This window comes from Egretta garzetta, unplaced genomic scaffold, assembly GCF_000687185.1.
Source record: "Egretta garzetta isolate BGI_Z169 unplaced genomic scaffold, ASM68718v1 scaffold97, whole genome shotgun sequence".
Lineage (NCBI taxonomy): Eukaryota > Metazoa > Chordata > Aves > Pelecaniformes > Ardeidae > Egretta > Egretta garzetta.
Window position 1 is genome coordinate 14,526 of NW_009260135.1, and position 16,643 is coordinate 31,168.

The 16,643-nt window shown below is 38.4% G+C and overlaps 1 protein-coding gene across 1 annotated transcript in view; it reads left to right on the top strand.

Moving 5' to 3' along the window:
* Nucleotides 1–1,631: 1,631 nt before the first annotated feature.
* SLIT3 (slit guidance ligand 3) overlaps nucleotides 1,632–16,643 on the top strand; it is a gene marked incomplete at its 5' end in the record, with an annotated part of 500,013 nt that continues 485,001 nt past the window's right edge. The window contains 2 exons of the mRNA XM_009641607.2: nucleotides 1,632–1,703; nucleotides 6,315–6,386. Of these exons, the coding sequence (XP_009639902.1) occupies nucleotides 1,632–1,703; nucleotides 6,315–6,386 (144 nt within the window). The remainder of the gene's footprint in view (nucleotides 1,704–6,314; nucleotides 6,387–16,643) is intronic.

Sequence of the window (16,643 nt, forward strand, 5' to 3'; positions counted from 1 at the left end):
TGGATTTTCATATTAGATTGTTTTCTAACTGCAATAGACTACAGAATTTGTCAGAATGTATTGTTTACTATCTCATGTTCTTTAGAAAAATACTGAATGCTTTTTTTGGCGTGAAAACTGTTACCCCAAAGGCTTGTTTTTTTAATATTTAGCAGAGTTTGCTAGACATAAAATGTGACTTGGAGGAAAAAAGTTTATTCCAATATTAGAGATGTATTTTTCATAAAAGCCTTCTTGTATCTAGGAAACTGACACTCAGAACAAATTTGTGGTGACACGATGGAGAGTGTATCTCTTTTTATTAATTATAAATTTACTGCATATTGCTTGTTATGCTAAAATAAGCATGGCTGAAGACCAGGAAGAAAGACTAGCTCTAGGTCAGAACAATCTGGACAGAAACAAACCCGAACAAACCCCAAGCAATGGGACATGCTCAACTTGAAGAACTTTAGGGGTGCCCAGCAAAGGCAAGTGTAGAGAGAAAACAGCAATACAGGACCTATAGCACCAGCAGGTATTTGGTATACTCTTTTGAAATGATATGACAGAAGGACTCTTTACACTGGGAAACGAAAGGAGATATTCTTGGTTTGTTGTGACTCTAAAGGCACCGGAGTTAGTGTACTGAGAGCTATCCTTAAGTATAGGATCAGTCTTGCAAGAAGGATTAGTTTATGAATTCCTTTATTTTAAATTTGACTCTTCCTTGAATTAAATAGAATGTCTCAAATGAGTGTTTTATTTTAATGTCTAGTCTATTAAGATTTAAATTTAGACATGAAATTCTTCTGTATTTTGGTGTGCTAACTCCAAAGAAAAGCTGCAGAAAAGTGGGCAGGCAGCTCAAGGTCTGGTTACAGTGGGTTTTCCCTGTCGTAGAAAAGAAGCCAGTTACTTACTAGTTTTGAACATAGAGCATAATACTTGATATGTGACCACATGCAGAAAAAGCCTTGTCATGTAACAGAGGTGTTAGGAAATTGAGAGTTTAAAGACAGAATGTAGGAATTGGCAAAGGGTGAACACACATGGGAAACAGGTCAGTGTGATTAACAGTATCTTCTGAAAACCAGCATTTTGAAAAAGCTGGGATCAGGAGACTGCCCAAATAGGATGCTTGGAAAAAAATGTAAGCTGTTCTGTAACTTTGCTTTGCAAATCTTCCAGTCATTTGGGTAGCACCACGCTTAGGAGTCATTGAAGTTGTTCTCTCCTCAAGCTCTGTGTATCCTAAGTTTCTGTGGCAAGCTAGACTCACTTGGGTTTAGAATAACCCCACAGTGTGATCTTCGTTTTGGGGCAGAGTGCTGGGTTTCAGCTGTATTATGCCAATTGGGCCTTGAATATATTTAGCCTCTTACAAGATTGTAGTCTGGAGGGAGAAAGAAGCCTATAGTGAGCACTGATGCTAGAAATAAAATTAGAAGGAACTTCTTGTATGAGAGCAATGTACTTGGAGATGGCAAAATGCATCAAGATTGATGACTTCCTATCGAGATTTTAATGGAAACATTCGTTTGTACAATTTGAGCAGCTGATAGATGCTCTGTTGATGGAGATACTTTCTGCATATGGAATTTTCGATGTCAGTTATAGTGCCTGAATGCTGGTTTCTCTTTCCCCTGCAGTGATCTAGAAAAAAATAATATCACAAGAATCACGAAGACAGACTTCACAGGACTGAAGAATCTCCGTGTCTTGTGAGTATAACACAAAACTTGTCTTTCTGTGTAAGACTATTTTTGGTTGCTAGTACTAAGAATGTCCATAATTCTAGTGATTTCTGCACATTATACAGTTATTAGTGTTCTTTTAAACCAGGCAACGAGGACAGTTTGTGAATCAGTAAATTTTAGTTCCATGCTAAAGTCTGAATGTAGTTTCAGAGTTATTTAATTGTTTGTTTTTCACTGGCTTTTAATAAATACTATGGTAAAAACTTTGGTCCACTTTACAATCACTTCTGCGTAACTCATTATGCTGAAACACTAGCAAATGGGACTTTCAGATTTTGGTCACTTTAAGGTACAGTCCCGTTAATAGCACTTTTGCAGAAGGTTAAGCAGAACTTGATTAGGGATAGTTGGTAGCTGTAGAAGTTGTACACAAGGGAACCTGTGAATTTTTTTAGTCTAATATGAAGTAATAAATACAAAAACTTTAGGTGGTGCTGTCCATTGATCTAAAAGTATCAGTCGAGCTTAACTGTATTTCTAAAATGGGCCTTGAACATCAACAGGGGAAACATCAGTCTACCGAATTTATCATTCCTGATTTCCTGTTTTCTCTTATATAAACCTCAAATGGCGCCACTAATTTAGTGATGAAAATTAGGACTACTTCATAGGGGCTTACTGTAGTTATATGTAGACCGTTTTTCTCAAGAAAATAATCTTGGGTTAAAAGAAGAAGAAATAGACTTTGAAGGTTTCAGTCCTTTCAGGAAAAGTTGGAGGTTCTTTCCATTTAAAGTGAACTAATTTTTCCCCTTGAAAATTTTCTAACACTTTTTCTGTATTACATCAAGTAATTTAGATCCCTTTCACATCAACATAGAAGCAGACACAGATATTGATGCCTCTGCCAGAAGTATTGTGGGGATCTGATATTTGCTTTGTGGAAATGAAGTTTGTTGTGTTACTTTTATATGTGAAATGAAATATATAGCTTTAAATATTTGGGCGTGTATGGGGGGGAGCCAGATGAGAGAAACAAAATAGTTTTGCATGTCATGTAATGAATTAGTTGAGGCTAAGCTCTTGGGTTCTTAGTGTTTATGGAGCTCATTAAACTGTTGGTTTCTGCCTTGACTGGGCTTGTATTTGGGCACTGGGGGCTACAGCAGGGATGCAAATTTGCAAGTTTCTTAGTGAGAAATATTACTATGTTATTGGGGAGATCATATAAACATGTGTGTGAAACTGTATGTTTGAAGGCAGTGGCTGAGATGTTTTTATTGAAAATGTTTCTGAAAGCTGAAGGGTATTTGTTGTGCTTAATTCAAAGTTTTAGTAACCAAGGCAAAAACCTAGTCTTGAGTATGTCCCAGCACTGACAGAGGCAAGTTGGTTTTACTGCTCTGACCCCTTCTTTTGAAAGAAACAGCTATCAGGAGTGAAATACACAAATAATCTTACCAGCACCCCCTGAAAATTCCTTTCTCTATTCTTAAGATTGCCCTGTGCAGTTAATGTTTTCCCGAGTATCTTCTAAAATAAGTCCTTAAAACTGCAACTGTTGAACTGTTAGTTATTTAGTCATAATTCAGTCAATGAATTAATTGAATCCTGCCAATGAAAAGGCAAGTCTTTTCTCCTCCTACCTTAACACTTTTGAACAAGTTGTCATAAACTAAGAAAACATTTCAAATGTATTGGAAGACTTTTTGTTCCTAAGGTGTTTCACTCATCTCTAGCTGTGGAGTCGTTTAGATTTCCTTGGCTCCCATCCCAACTGTTAATATCATTTTGGAAGTCTATTAAAATACATGTGCTATACTATTATGTATATAAGTAGTTGTTTTGTGTTGGTGGTTTTTTTCTAGTGTCAGACATTGTCTAATGCTGCTGCAGTCATTTATACTGAATGCCCTTGACAACAAGGCAAGATATGCAATTGCTATCTTTATGCGAATTTTTTGTTTTGTGTTCATGGGTACATCAGCAGGTTTATGTAACATGCTTGTTCAGCCCTTGAGTAGTGTGGTGTTTGCCACAGAAATAATCAGGAATAAAACCAGAATATACCTATTAAATATATATATTTCTATTGGCTCTGGCTTCCAATGTATGAAGACTATCTGAAGCCCAAGACATGCCATTTCACTGCCTGCTAACGTACCCATTTCTGTTCATTGGTGCATATTTCCCTATTACACACAGAATCACAGAATGGCAAGGTTTGGAAGGGACCTCGGGAGATCATCTAGTCCAACCCTCCTGCTAAAGCAGGTTCTCCTAGAGCATGTTACACAGGACTTCATCCAGGCGGGCTTTGAATATCTCCAGAGAAGGAGACTCCACAACCCCCTGGGCAGCCTGTTCCAGGGCTCTGTCACCCTTAAAGTAAAGAAGTTTTTCCTCATATTCAACTGAAACCTCTTATGTTTCAGTTTGTGCCCATTGCCCCTTGTCCTGTCGCTGGACACCGCTGCAAAGACTCTGGCTCCATCCTTGTGACTTCCACCCTTAAGATATTTGTATATATTGATGAGGTCCCCTCTCAGTCTTCTCTTCTTCAAGCTGAACAAGCCCAACTCCCTCAGTCTTTCCTCATAGGGGAGATGCTCCAGTCCCTTTTATCATCCTAGTTGTTCTCCTCTGGACTCTTTCTAGGAGTTCCTCATCTTTCTTGAACGGGGGAGCCCAGAGCTGGACACAGAGCTCCAGGTGGGGTCTCACCGGGGCAGAGTAGAGGAGGAGGAGAACCTCACTTGACCTGCTGGCCACACTCTTCTTAATGCGCCCCAGGATACCATTGGCCTTCTTGGCAATAAGGGCACCCTGCTGGCTCATGGTCAGCTTGTCCTCCACCAGGGTCCAGTGTATCAGCCACTCCTCCCAGTTTTGTGTCATCAGCGAACTTGCTGATGGTACACTCTGTCCCCTTGTCCAGGTCATTGATGAATAAATTGAACAAGACTGGGCCGAGTACTGAGCCCTGGGGAACTCCACAAGCTACCGGCCTCCAACCAGACTCTGCCCCGCCGATCAGAACCCTCTGAGCCCTGTCGTTCAGCCAGTTCCCAATCCACCTCACTATCCACTCATCCAACCCATACTTCTTGAGCTTCCCTATGAGGATGTTATGGGAGACAGTATCAAAAGCCTTGCTGAAGTCAAGGTAGACAACATCCACTGCTCTCCCCTTATCTACCCAGCTGGTCATGCCATTGTAGAAGGCTATCAGATTGGTCAGGCATGATTTCCCCTTCGTCAATCTGTGCTGGGTACTCCTGATGGTCGTCTTTTCCTCTACTGTTCTCCATGTTCCTGTCATATCTGGTATGTGTATGTGGTTTTTCACATTTTAATTTATGCAGCTTTTACTTTGTGGACTGTTAGTCCCTAGAAGTCCTTCATTTATTTCTTATTTTCTCTTTGCTTACTCTTATGATCTCTTCATAATCCTGTCTATTATATTTTACTGACACCCTATTTTTTCTTCTTTTTTTCCTCCATGTGCGCTGGGGGTATAGTGGGCAGCACAGAAACAGGCCAGCTGTCCCAGAGTTCCTAGAGAGGTGGTCTAGTCGTGTTTTCTGACATCATAATGAGGATAACAAACAAGTGCTGTCTGTCTTAGCAACTGCTATCCAGTTGAACAGCTCTGAGCATCCTCATATGCCTGGGTGCAGAGGAGTGGCTGTTGAGAGCAAGCAAGAATAGTGTTTTTTCACTAGTTAGTTTTGGCTGAGCCCAGACTTACTGTGTGTTAAGTTCTTCCTTTTTGTGTTTTAGCTAAAGCCATGTAAAATGTTCAGTGAGCCTAGAGGTTTAGTCCACGCATTTGAGTGCTTTTACAGAAGCAGAAAATGGGTGGGTGCTGGAAGGCAGCACAGAGAGGAGGAAGGTCGGCTTACATGGGACTATTGCTACCTCCATTCCTTGGCTTCCACTTCATCTATAAAGTGCATTTCTGCTGTGTAAATGAATAGTCATTTCCTGCACAGTGTCAATCAAAGAGAAGTCAGTCTGACTGCTTATGACTTATCCTTCCTTCAGCCTCAGGGGGTGAAGAAAAGCAGGGTCAGACACAGTGGAAACCTGGGAGTTTCCCTTAGGTTTTTGCACCCTGTTGTACAGTGGGGCTGTATATGGTTGTCACACGTAGCTGCGATGGCTGTGTTTCTGGAGAGATTGAGCTGCTTTGGATTACGTACAAATGGTTTACTCTGGGGCAAGCCTGAAAGCTTTGCAGAACATAAAGACTGGACAAAAAAATCTGGTGACATTGAGTGGGCTGTAGGAGTTGGTTTATCTCAATTACGTTATATAAATTAAGAGTACTATACTATGGACGTAACAATCAGCCTCTGGAGCAACACCTTTCTGAGCATATTGGTTATGGTTATAAAAGTTTTGGAACAAAAATGTTCACCGAATATGACAGTCAGGAGGCAATTTTTGAATCAGTTTTCTGATAGTGTTCAAGAGAAATAGTGCTGTTTTGTCTGGATTTTATTAATAAACTCTAATTAGAACTGTTACTGGTGCTTCTGTGAAAAGTAATTTTGTAGCACGTGTGAAGAGAAGTGGGGAAGTTCTCTTACTTTGTTGTCTAAAAATTCACTGGTATTTCTTAAATTGCAGACACTTGGAAGAAAATCAGATTAGTGTGATAGAACGCGGAGCATTTCAGGATCTAAAACAACTTGAACGGCTGTAAGTATCTCTGTATACCTATGGAAAACCTGTTTTTTCTACCACACTGTTAATGGCCATTCATAATATTTCATGATTACAAAATTAACTTCCTTTAAGAAAAATAAATGAGTACCTGCCTAAATTGAAGTATGCTCTTAAAACCAGTAGAATTTATATTGCGTGATAGCTAATAGTTGAAATAAAATGTGCAATTGCTTGGTAAGAAAACAGAACTATCAGTGACACCAGAATTTTAACCACGTTATTAAAAGCATGTGATCTGGGCAACTCTTAAAGTTAGTATGTAGGTGAAGAAAGATTTTCTCTAATAATTTCATATTACTATATATTATATATATATATTTGTATTTGTGTATATATATAAATATATGCTAATAGAAGCTGCAGTGGTTTCCTTTGAGAACCGCAGTGTTTCTAAAACTGCTTTTATACTTAATTTTCTGAGTAGCTTTGTTTTCTTTGAAGTTGCATAATGCCACTGATACCAGCGGATGCCAGGGTACCATGCTAGCACTTAGTGGAGAAAAGACTGTAGATTTCATCTGCTTCTGATAGCAATTTTTTTTTTAAAGGTGAATACAAGAGATGTCTTAATAGGGAATCCAGTTCATAGAAAACTGCTGGTCCTGCAAGAGTATAAACTTACATATCAAGAAGTACAAAAGTAACGCTATATCCAATTGCTGCTCTTAGCTGGGTGTATTGTTTAGCATTATCATGAAGCTAGGTTAATTTTGTCTGCTCATGATGGGAGCAGAACAAAATCTCCATATTACTGAAATACTTCTGGGAATTATTTTTTGTTAGACAAAATTGCATGCTGGTTTGGAATGCCTGTTTGTTAAATGGGGAAGCAGGTTTTTTAAAGTGTGATTGTTAACTCTGTATCTGCAAGGTATTTGTTGTAGGACTTGGTATTTGCTAATTGATATGTTCTAAACAGCTTTCAAAAGTTAAGTTCTCACTAGCAATTGTTTGAGAAGTCTGGAGTACTAAAACTGTTTCAGATGATCTTGGGATTAGATTTGGACTTAAGTTGTTTAACTAGTCTGTTGAACTTTTAAAATTAATTTACTCAGGGTTTTTGTCTTGAATTACAAAGCTCTGTTTATGGCAATAAAGGAGATGAGTTTTAAATTCTGATTATAACCCACTTTTTCAGTTCCTGGTACCTATATTCAATTAAAAAGCACTTTCGGGACAAGAGTTTTGCCATAACTGATATATTTAATATTTCTTAGGGAGTAAGGAAAAAAAAAATCACCAGCTTAATTTTCCAAAATTAAGCATAGCCTGACAGTGTAGAAAATAGTTTGTTCACATTATAGATCATCTTTGAGAGTCAACGTCCTACTAAGTCCTAGATTTAAGCTTACTTTATACATATATATATATGCATGTGCATTTATATATACAAAAATCTTTCTCATATCTCTATTTAGATTAAGATAGCTTTAGTTAAACTATGAAACGAGTTTTGAAAAAAATCTCGGAGAAGGTCTAGCTATTAGTAACCAGAAATGATACTCAAGTGTTGTCTTAATCTGTTTTTCTGTAGAGTCTGCTCTGTTAGCAAATGAAAAGAATGTATTTTGTGAAACCAGAAGTTAGGAAATCTGATACCTTTGATAGTGTCTGTTTAAGTATGTGATGTTTGAAAGTCTTACTTTTTTTTCCTGTGTGAACTCTTTAACTTGGCCTGTTAAATATACTGCATCTCTGCTTCTCTTTTAGGATTGCCTGTCATTAAAATATTTCCTAAATGAATGTAGTATGAAAGGGAGGTCTGGAAACTTGCAACTTTTTGGTATTTTAGCTTAAATCATTTTTAGGATGAAACTATATAAATCTGAGGTTTTTTTTTGGTTTTGTTTTTTTTTTTTTTAATTTTTGGGATGAAACTATATAAATCTGAGGTTTTTTTGGTTTTGGTTTTTTTTTTTTTTTTTTTTGGTATGAGTCAGTAAGCTTTGGAGAATGAGCTGTGGAAAGTTTGGCGAAACTTACAAAGGCTAAATTGCAACATTTTAGGTAATATTAAAGCTATTTTATGAAGTATTGTCAAACATTGCAAAATGTTAATGAAGAAAGTATGATGGTTGAATTTAAAAAAACCTGGCTTTTTTCCATTTAATTTCTTTCAAATAACAAATAAAAATTGCTTATATTGCTTTGATTTTGGAATAATGTTTTTTTGATATATTGAAGTGGATGCAAAAGTAATCATTAACTTCTTTTTAAACAAAGCAGCTGCATTGGGTCAGACTTTAAAAAACAGGAGTAATTTCTATTCCTGGCAAAATACCATATATAAATGCCTTCATTCAGAGTAACAGTGGAAGTATATTGTTCTACTCTCCACCCCATGGTAATCATTCAAAGGGCATAACCTTAGGTGAATATTACTTTAGCTCAATATATTTTCACTTGTCTCGATATCGAAGCAAATTCATCATTATTGACTGAGTAAATTAACAGAAATGTCTTGCATAACAGTCTAAGCAAATTTCAAATAAGATGTCTGTAAGGCAGTTAGCCACTGCTGCTGAAAACACTATGATGATCATATAATCATAGAATGTTTTGGGTTGGAAGGGACCCCTAGAGGTCATCTAGTCTAACCCCCCTGCAGGAGCAGGGACACCGCTAACCAGATCAGGTTGCTCACAGCCCCGTCCAACCTGGCCTGGAATGTTCCCAGGGATGGGGCCTCCACCACCTCTCTGGGCAACCCCTTCCAGTGTTTTACCACCCTTGTTGTAAAGAATTTCTGCCTTAGATCCAGTCTAAACCTACCCTGCTTCAGTTTAAAGCCATTACCCCTTGTCCTGTCACAGCTGGCCCTACTAAAAAGATTTTCCCCATCTTTCCTATGGGCCCCCTTTGAGTACTGAAAGGCTGCAGTCAGGTCTCCTCGCAGCCTTCTCTTCTCCAGGCTGAACAACCCCAACTCCCTCAGCCTGTCCTCATAAGAGAGGTGCTCCAGCCCTTGGATCATTTTTGTAGCCCTCATCTGGCCCAGCTCCAACAGTTCCATGTTCTTCTTGTGCTGAGGGTTCCAGAGCTGGATACAACACTCCAGGTGAGGTCTCACCAGAGCAGAGTAGAGGGGCAGGTGATGACTCTAGTTATTTGGATTTTACTCTGAATTTTTAAAAAAATTTTTAAATTTTAATTTATTTTTTTTGTGGGAGCATCTAAAGGCATACCAATGGAGCATCTAAAGGCGTTATTTAGATATAGGGCAGGATATTTTCAAAATTGTTTATTAGTTCAATAAAGTCTGGCAATATCTGTTGAAGGAGGCACATAATGTGAGGGATGTTAAAGTGACAGACAGTACAAAGTTGAGAAATGATGTGGAAGGTAGAAGCCAGTTCTTACTTTGGCATATTTTTACTCAGCTTTCCAAGTAAGCAGGAATTTTAACCGTTGCCTCTTAGAAAAATTCAGGTTTTTTTAGTATAAGTTGTTCTGCTGAGTCCTAAGATACAGAATTCTTGAGAATATTCAGCAGCACTCACCATAGCAGAAACCCAGGAATGTTTCTAGTGGTTTTATTCCAAAACATAAAGATTAGTGGTGAGGTAGCTGACAATAGAAAGTCAAGCAGTTAAGAGACAACATTAATAGATATAACTGGTGCATGTAGCTTACTACCTTCTACTTGTTGCACTGTTGTTGAGCCTCAGGCAAACCAACAGTTCTCTTGTGCTACGTGATACTGAAGTGGAGAAACTATGAAGCTTGTGGAGCCTGTGTATCAATGAGTTGTATGTCTGAGGTGCTAGAATGCCTTCAGTATGTCCCCCCCCCATCCTTGTTATCTTTTCCTAGGATTCTCTGGCTATCACCCTCCCTTTGGCTCTGAAGTGCTGCTTTCCAAAAAATACTACTAATTGATGTTGAATGATAGACTTTGCAGGGTAGATATGTGCATAGGTTCAATAGCTGTTTAAGAAGGTATGGAAATGTTCTGCTGAAACTTGAAAGTGCCAGTTGTAAATTTTGATAGTCTGCCCTCCTTGCCAGTAGCAGTAACAATTTTAGAACAACACATGTGCCTGTTGGTATAAGGTAGGCTTTGGAAACTGTTGTTCTTTTTTTCTAGTTCCCTTCTGCAGTTTTTTCCTAATAGTTAACTGTAAAAGGTCTGACTTTGATCCTCTTTACTGATTTTGTTTTCTGTGGATTGAAATAGCATGCATATGCCCATACAAACACAGTGCTGTACTGGCACAATATTTTATACCCAAATTTATTTTTGATTTTAGCACTTCAGCTGTATGCTGTGCTATTGACACGGTGTATGATTTTAAGATAAAATGATTATGAAATTTCATATGCAAAGAGGATCAAGAAGAAAGAAGGCATACTGGTGGGCCTAAAAGATGAACTGAAATTTCTACCAGAGCCAGATGTATGTCACGCATTTATGTGAAAAATGAGGGAGGATATAAGACACCAACTGATCCTGACTGTTCAACGGCCAGCTGCCAGAAATTGTCACGTAGCTGTATTATCTTCAAAAGACTGGACTTTGGCTGATGGCTGGTTCTTTCTCCTCAAATTAGTGTCTTCAGCTATCATAAAAGATCTCAACATCTGAAAACACTAAAAACGTGGTGTTTTTTGTTTAAAGGAGGGGGGGAATTGATTTGGCCATGCTTATACAATCTTTTCAAAGTTGGGAAAAATAATTAGCTTAAAAAAACCCAACCTGCAATCCAGATTTTAACGCTAGCATATACATGTATGGTTTTGGTTTTGTGCATGCTAAGACAGAGGTCAAAATGGAAATTGCATTTGACCTTTAACTGCAGAGATGCTACTGTGCATTGAGTCTTTGTAAGCAGCTTCCTAAATGCCTGATTAAGGTATTAAAGTATATTTATTTGGCGTAGCATACTGTAAAATTGCTATTACTGACCAAAGACGCTAAGGAGAAGAATAAATTGTGATGTGATGCTTCACAATCTGGATTTCATAAATTGAGATTCAACAGGCTTTAAATAAATCATGTAATACAAAAAGCATCTTCCATAATTAACATGCTGAGTGGAAAGATTGCTAAGTGCTTCAGAGTAGCGGGCAAAATAATAAAAGCATTGGATAGTTCTTCGCTGTTGTAAACAAAAGCTTATTGCAACTCTTTGGCAGCATGGACAAATCTATAGTGTTTATACAAGGTTTGCAGTGTGTGCAGCTTAGATGTTTTTCTGGAACTGCACACACTACACTTATTTATGAAGCCATATGGATTTGTAAATATGTAAGGCAGTTTGAATGTAACCTTTCACCAAAAAAAGCTTTATTGGTTTGTGTCTCTGTTTCCCTATGACATTATGGGTAACATATTTAATTGGAAATCAGTGATCATAAAAATGATTATCTGGAAAGGCTGGAGAACAAAGGCATACTAAAATGGTTTTAGAACTGCGGTCTGATATTTAATCAATTTTATTACTTGCATACTTCCCTCTTCCTTCTCAAACTACATGTAGTACCAGGTTTGCTACTGAACTACCTAGGAGCAGGTTGTGCTTTAGGAGTGAGACATGATAACTGTTTGCCTGTATTCTGCTCCCGAGACAGCTCTTTACAGTTGGCCTTTCCCCTCGAAGGAAGGTGTGAATGGTAAATTGGGGCTGCTAGAGGCATGTTGAAGCTATGGTGTCTTTGCATTTAGGAGGGATGGGTTTCTTTTGCATTCATACCAAAGACAGTAGCATCCCCCATTGAATCCTGAGGAACTGGGTGTAGCATATGTCAAAACTTGAGTTAATCTTTCATACTGGGCAGAACTCCTGCTGCAACAGCCCACCATTAATCGGGTAAAATGAACCTGTGCTGTCTAATCCCTGGTTCCAGTCTGCGTGTCAGTGAAGTCATCTTTTGTAAATAGGGGAAAACAGTTTCAGAGACAAGTTGTAAACTTAACCACTCTTTGCAGAAGCGGGTAAAGAATATAAAAAATGAAATTCAGTTTGTGATGTTTTCAGGTGTGTTCTTGTTATCTTGATTTGAAGAATAGACTAGTACTTACTTCTTGTGCTGCCTGCACTTGTGAGCTAGCAATATGAAGCTCCTTGCTGCATTGACTGATGACTACAAGTTCAAGTAATATTTACTGATGTTGGTTAATATTTAATTAATATTGTTAATAATGTTTGTCCCATATTTTCCGAGAAATTGTTCCAGTTTCTTAAAAAAAGGAATCCTATAACCAACATCTGAAAAAGCAGTCTCTTTTACCTTGCAATTTCCCAAAAAGTTTAGCATTGCTTTTCAAATGACTGTCTCTGTTTACATTGTAAGAAGTCCAACGTGATGAGCTAGAATATTTTGGGTGTATCTGAAGGGGTGCTATTGGTTTTATTCCTAGATGCCAATGGGACAATCATGGAGAGGGGAGCATGCTGTACTGCGGAATTTTCCTAGTATTATTTGAGTCACATCCACTCCTTTTTACTCTCCAGTTTGGGGTTTGGCCCAGGGCTTTCCTTTCAACCAATCTCTCTGAAAAGTAGATTGGAGAATTACGAATTTATTTGGAGTGACTATTTGGTTTAACTTGCATGGGGGGCAGCCTTACTACTTGCTCTTTTTGGAGTGTGGGTCTTCCCTTTCAAGTGGCCATAATGTAGTTTTTACTGCTTAAGTGAGGACCACGTTATTATAGATACTTCATCTGCATAATTTTCTGAGCAGTAGAGTAGTAGCAAGAGCCTCATATAGCAGCTTTCTAAGTTCAAGAGTTCCTTCATCAACTTATTGCACAAAGTGTTCCACAGTTTGATCCTGCTTCTGACTCAAAGCCAGAAGTCTAGAGGAAGACTAAATCTCTCTGTCACTTGTACTCTGGAGGAGTACGCGCTTGCTCTTTCTACAGAGTACAGGAAATGATACTCCCTGTCTCTACCTTTTGTTTTAGTCTCAGAGAATGGCTGTCCCAAAGTGACACCATGAGAGCTGTGATTGAGTTCCAACTTGTCATGCGTGGCGGAAGCCGAGCAACAGCTCTTCGTTTCTAATGTCCATGTGAAGAAAAAAGTTGAGTCCCTAAGTGTTCAAGTGTTGAGGCTGTGTGCAAATTCATCACAGGGATGTGTTGCATCTTCCTGTGTTGTCATGTAGCTCTTTGAGCATCTGCTTGAGAGGTGCTTCTTGGTTTTTTGTGGTTTTTTTGGGTTTTTTTTTTTTTTTTTCTGGGCTTGGATTACTACAGGGTTTACTGGTCTCCGTTATTACTTCTGCTTTCTCATTATTCCACCATGCTGTGCAAGTCTGAGTACTGTGATCTCCTACCTTGTGCCATTTTTTCATATATTCTAAAACCAGAATGATTTGCTGTCCCACACACAGCCAATGTCTTACCACAGAGCTGTTCTGCTGGTTTTTGTGTGTAGCCAGTCTTCACCAATGCTTTTTCTTTCTTCCAAGCGGAAAGAGTTGTCTCTGTGTCCTCATGGGCTGGGTAACTTTAAACCTGAGATGTTTATGACTCATTCTTGGAGCTGACAGTCTCTTGTCCGAATATAGTCTTGGTGCTCTGTATTAAATCTTTCTAATTGCTGGTAGATAGATTCACCAGTCCTCCAAACCAAAGGCATCACTTCCAACCAGATGAAATGTTTTAGAACTGGCTTGACTCATTTGACTGGCTAAACTATAAGCCAAGACCTCAGGCCTTGTCCCTTCCTTCTTAAAGAGCAACTTGTATGAATGTGCCTCTCATGCTGCTGGAGTTATCTGTAAAATAACCTGCATGATGAAGATTAACTCTGTTAGCAGAGTGGCTGAGACCCAAGCTACTCCATCTTTCATCATCCTTATACAGTCTTCCAGAAAACTGCTTTGTGGGCAGTTTTAATCCAAATGCCTGCTCTGAGGAATTGTAGAAGCACCTTATGAGATTGAGTGACTGTAAAATAATGCAGTAGATGCAATTCAGGGTTGAAAAACAGGGAAATGGGGAGAGGAAAGGGGAGTAGGGAGATCCTAAAATACTGGAGCTCATAGAAGACTAAACTAGAAGTTCACAGATGGTCATCAGAAGGCTGGCTATGTTCGTGAAAGAGATATCCATTGAGGGCCATTAAATATGCAAAATCTTCGTCCAGCTAAGAAGTCTAGCTGAAAAAGGCTGAAAGCTAGCAAAGCTGGAAGAGGAGTATCATACATGCTTGCCCGATGCTTATGCTTCTGTTTGCATCTGCGTATTGCCACTGTTGGACACAGGATACTGATCTAGGTGGACTGTAAGTCAGTCCCAGTGTAAGATGGCTTCTGATTTTCATCTGTTGCGAGAAACAAAACTGCTTAGCTTTTCCAAATCTTGTTCTGCTTCTACTGAAGTAGCTACCTACAATTTAGGTATTAGGAATATGCTGTCCTTTTCATGGAGAGGGTTGAGACACTTCAGAAAGTTCCACTGCTTTTTCATGGCTAGAGCAGAGGTATTTAATGGATGTCCAGCTGCCATTCACCCCTTCACTAAGAAGCTCACACTGGATATCTGACTTTAAAAAGAGTGCTGTCAAGTCACCAGTGAGGAATCCCTGGTTCCTATAAGGCTTGCTTATCAAAAATGCATGTGAAATCAGTAGCTTCCCTGAGAAATGTGAATTATGAGAAGATAAAATAATAGGTACAAGTCTTATTCATGAGCTGCTATGGAAGCTGCTATCCAAGATGGAAATGGTGGATTACTTAGCTGTGTGCTTGATACCTCAGTTTACATTTAGAATCCCACAGGACAAAGACGGTAGCAAGAATGTGGTAGTTCTTGGTGTACATATATATGGGGGGGGGTGTCTACAAATAAAAAATAAGGTAGTAAAATAGATATTGACAGCTTGAGTGTGAATAGTACACTTCAGTAAATCATTGGGGAGGAGTGTCAGTGCTATATTTTATTGAGTCACATCTTGGCTCAAGCTGACAACGCACCTTTATTAATTCTTGGAAGGAAAGAAGTAAGCTCATTAATTTTGTATTGCTTTTGATTCAGCTTTATGTGCTGCTTTTGGCTCAAACAGCCAAAATAAGTGTTCCCAAGATATGGCTCACATACTTCACTTATCTGTCAATACTGTACACTGGCTACTCTGGAAGACTTCACTGAAATTTATTTTTCTTACACCATTTAGCTGCCAGTAATTTAGAGAAACATTAGTCATTTGTGTAAATGACACACTAGACATGGTCAGGAAAGTGGGGTTTTTTTGTGGTGTTTTTTTTTTTTTTTTTTTTTTGTTAAAGAACTCTCTCTTTACTGTTTCCACAATTCAAATATACAGTCAATATAAAATTGTTGTGGGGGGAGGGGAGTTTGCAACTGTTAGTCCAAAAAGTTGTTCTTGTTGGAAAGGAATGTTACAAGGTCTCCAATACATACATTTCCATATAGAGTCAAGCTTCTCACAACAGTTTAGGACTGAAGAAAATACTCAAGTATGGCATATTTCCTGCAGATACCCAGTTCATGTAGTGAATGATGCACTCTACCATGTGTATTAAATTTTCAGGAAAATGTTACTTTGTTTTGGCTATGATACTGTCCAGTAATGATAAATTATCTTTCATAGGTAGTGTGAGCAGTAAAAGCACATCCCAAATTAAGTGTAGTTAAAGCTTTAAGATCATCTTAACATTTTTGAAGTCCAAAATACATGAATTTCCTTTTGAGTTTTGTTGATTTCCCATCTAGTGCAACTTTTAGTTTTAGCCTTTCCTTGAGAATCTTTTCGGTTAACTGTTACAACGTAGTCCAGCTGCGTGTGATGTTAATTGCTATGGTCTCAGTCCATTAAAGCTTTCCAACAGCTAGCAGTTGGCCACTTGAAATGCCAGCGCAATTTCTTGCAATGCTGAAAAGCTGTCTGGTCCCAAGGGCAAGACAGGACAATGCGTGTTCAAAAAGAAATGTATTTTTGTAACAAAAAACTGTAGCCACAGGTTTGGTCAGTAGTTATTCATAGGAACTTACTGAATTTTCTTCAAAAGATATACCATGGGGCTGAGGTATCACTATGAATTTGGTAGAAAAGACTTCATAGTATTTTTCAGAAAGGTAAAATAGAAAGTGGTTTTGGGGAAAGCTACTAAAATCCTAAGAATATATTTGAAGTTAGAACTTGATATTATATAATATAATTGTACAACTTAGTGAGCATGCAGTATATATATGTGCTTCTGAATGTCCATGTCTCAGTATCTGAAGATTAATTAGTGTTTACTTTCTCTTTTCAG